This window comes from Monopterus albus, unplaced genomic scaffold, assembly GCF_001952655.1.
Source record: "Monopterus albus unplaced genomic scaffold, M_albus_1.0 scaffold38.1, whole genome shotgun sequence".
NCBI lineage: Eukaryota > Metazoa > Chordata > Actinopteri > Synbranchiformes > Synbranchidae > Monopterus > Monopterus albus.
The window spans coordinates 466593-468789 of NW_018127918.1; the positions used below are offsets into that span (position 1 = coordinate 466593).

The following is a 2197-nucleotide window of genomic DNA, read 5'->3' on the forward strand; positions in this document are numbered from 1 at the left end:
GGAGCGAGTGCTGGTGTGGCTGGCTGAGAAGGGACGCAGAGAGACTGAGCACCTGGTGGAGATGGTCTTCAGCTCACTGTACTGCTGCAGCCAGCAGGAGACCACCTGCGTACTCGGCCACATCACTGAGGTAGCAACAATAAAACATGCAGATGTCATAACAAATGACCTCATGTTAGCCCTTTTTATACAGAGATTACAGTAAAGTGTTTGGACCCTTCTGGTGGATTTTTTTTATTTAAGCCCCTTTTACGCAGTGTTAATTTTACATAGCTGCCAGAATGTGTGATGCTGATCATGATATCTGATTACTTTGTTCTAGCTGATGCCGCTCCCTCACCTCATTCACTCTCTAGCTTGCTCTCTGTCTCTCACATGGACCTCCAACCCCCCATTTTGCCTTGTTTCATTTACAAAGGTGATAGGCCGAACTCATCTTGGCAAAAATACTTCTCCTCATTGTGACATTTTGGAGGATCGGCGTTGACCCTTCATGCTGATGACCTTTTATACAGAATGGCGAGGTGTAAAACTCTGGCATGGAGTGGGCAGTGTAAAAGGGGCTACTGATTCGGTTCTCTATGTGCAGTGTGACGATGTCCGTTTTGTCTCAGGTTCAACTCTCTGTTGTTTCTTTGCTGACATTCATGCTCTTGACTCTGCTTCCTAGATGGATTTACAGTGGGGAATTATCCTACAGATTATACAGAGGGTATGTGTCATTCTCTTTAAACATACATTTATTAGTGTATTACTCTTATTACTTACCTATACATCAAATGTTCTGTTCTATTCTCTGCTGTGCATCCTCTCAGGCATGTGCAGATTCTGAGACTCTGAAGAGCTGTAGTGACTGGCTGAAAGGTTCAGTTCTAGGCGAGCAGCTCCTGGGACTGACTGAGGAGCTGTGCAAGGTCAGACGCTGCTCTCCCACTTCTGCCTCTTCTACGAGCAGCCACGGTTGGACACTTCTCAGCCTTGTCCTTTCGCAACACCACAACAATGGTGAACACAAACTATCAAATATTGATTTTGTCTACAAAAGTACCTTTTGGCTGAACTCCAAATGTACACGGTTTTGCTGTCAGTCAACAAACTACTGTATATAATCATCTTTTCGGTCTGTTTTACTTGCACAGAGCCTCTGATAGGGGAGGTGTACATGGAGAAGATCTTAGAAAAGCTCCACAACACTCTGTCTGAGACAAAGAGTCTGTCAGATGCAGGCGACATGGAACCACTCATTTCCTTCATCTGTGATGTAGCCTCAACATTTTTTTCCTCTGTGCAAGACTGTCTCCTGCTGCTCTCTGCTGAGGAACTCTTGCTCACGGTTTTCCAACTCACCGCCCAAGATCAAACACGCACTCATCTGTCCGGTAGGCGTTCACACGGCATGCTAATTGTTTATATCTTGTCAAGTAAACTAAGTAATTAATTTGTGTGTTTTTTGTTTTGAAAGACTCACTTTTAGATAAGCTGAGGAAAGTTTGTTTAGTTGGGGTCCAGTCATTGATCCAGCACTCTGAATCTGAGGTCAAGGAAGGTGGCTTCCTGCACAGTGCAGCCATTTGGGTGACCAACCAACTACTGACTGTATCTCTGGACATTAAAAGGTAACAAAACACCTTCGCCTGGCATAGTTTCTCTAAAGTCAGTTTGGTTTTCAGTAATCCTTCCCTAAATGTAGGCCTGTTCATTGTGCTTTATTATGGTTCTAGCTAACTCTTCTTGTTGTTGATGTTTTAGTTTACAGGTTCTAGTTCTGGCTGTACAGAGCCTGGTGGAGACAGTTATCTCTGTCTGTGATCGAGACTCCTCCCTCCTTGTGCAGTTGTTTACCCTGCTGACACCTAGCCAGACAGAATGGATAAGAATCAGACAGGCCTTACCTCCTCAGGTTAACTATCATCCTTACTCAATGAAAATAACTGGTTCAGGCACTACCATACATTGATTTTAGGATAAATTAAGTCCTGCACACTCCCTTTCTCTGTCCTCTGCAGTGGATCAATACCCCCTTACTGTCCGGCCGCCACCGAGGAGTGTGTGAAAAACCCTCTGTGGATCTCTGGAAGTTTAGGCTCTCAACCAGGCTTCCAGCCCACCTGTGTGCCTGTGCACTGTTAGGAAGGGTTGCACAGACTGCATTAATCCCTCTTGACCAAAAGGAGGCAGAATGTCTTTCACACCTGCT

The 2197-nt window shown here is 45.1% G+C and overlaps 1 protein-coding gene across 1 annotated transcript in view; it reads left to right on the forward strand.

Moving 5' to 3' along the window:
• Positions 1-2197, forward strand: part of ltn1 (listerin E3 ubiquitin protein ligase 1) — a 12510-nt gene that overhangs the window by 4863 nt on the left and 5450 nt on the right. Inside the window, exons 13-19 of the mRNA XM_020598534.1 lie at positions 5-130; positions 671-712; positions 816-1005; positions 1140-1379; positions 1463-1616; positions 1750-1900; positions 2007-2196. Coding sequence (XP_020454190.1) covers positions 5-130; positions 671-712; positions 816-1005; positions 1140-1379; positions 1463-1616; positions 1750-1900; positions 2007-2196 — 1093 coding nt within the window. The remainder of the gene's footprint in view (positions 1-4; positions 131-670; positions 713-815; positions 1006-1139; positions 1380-1462; positions 1617-1749; positions 1901-2006; position 2197) is intronic.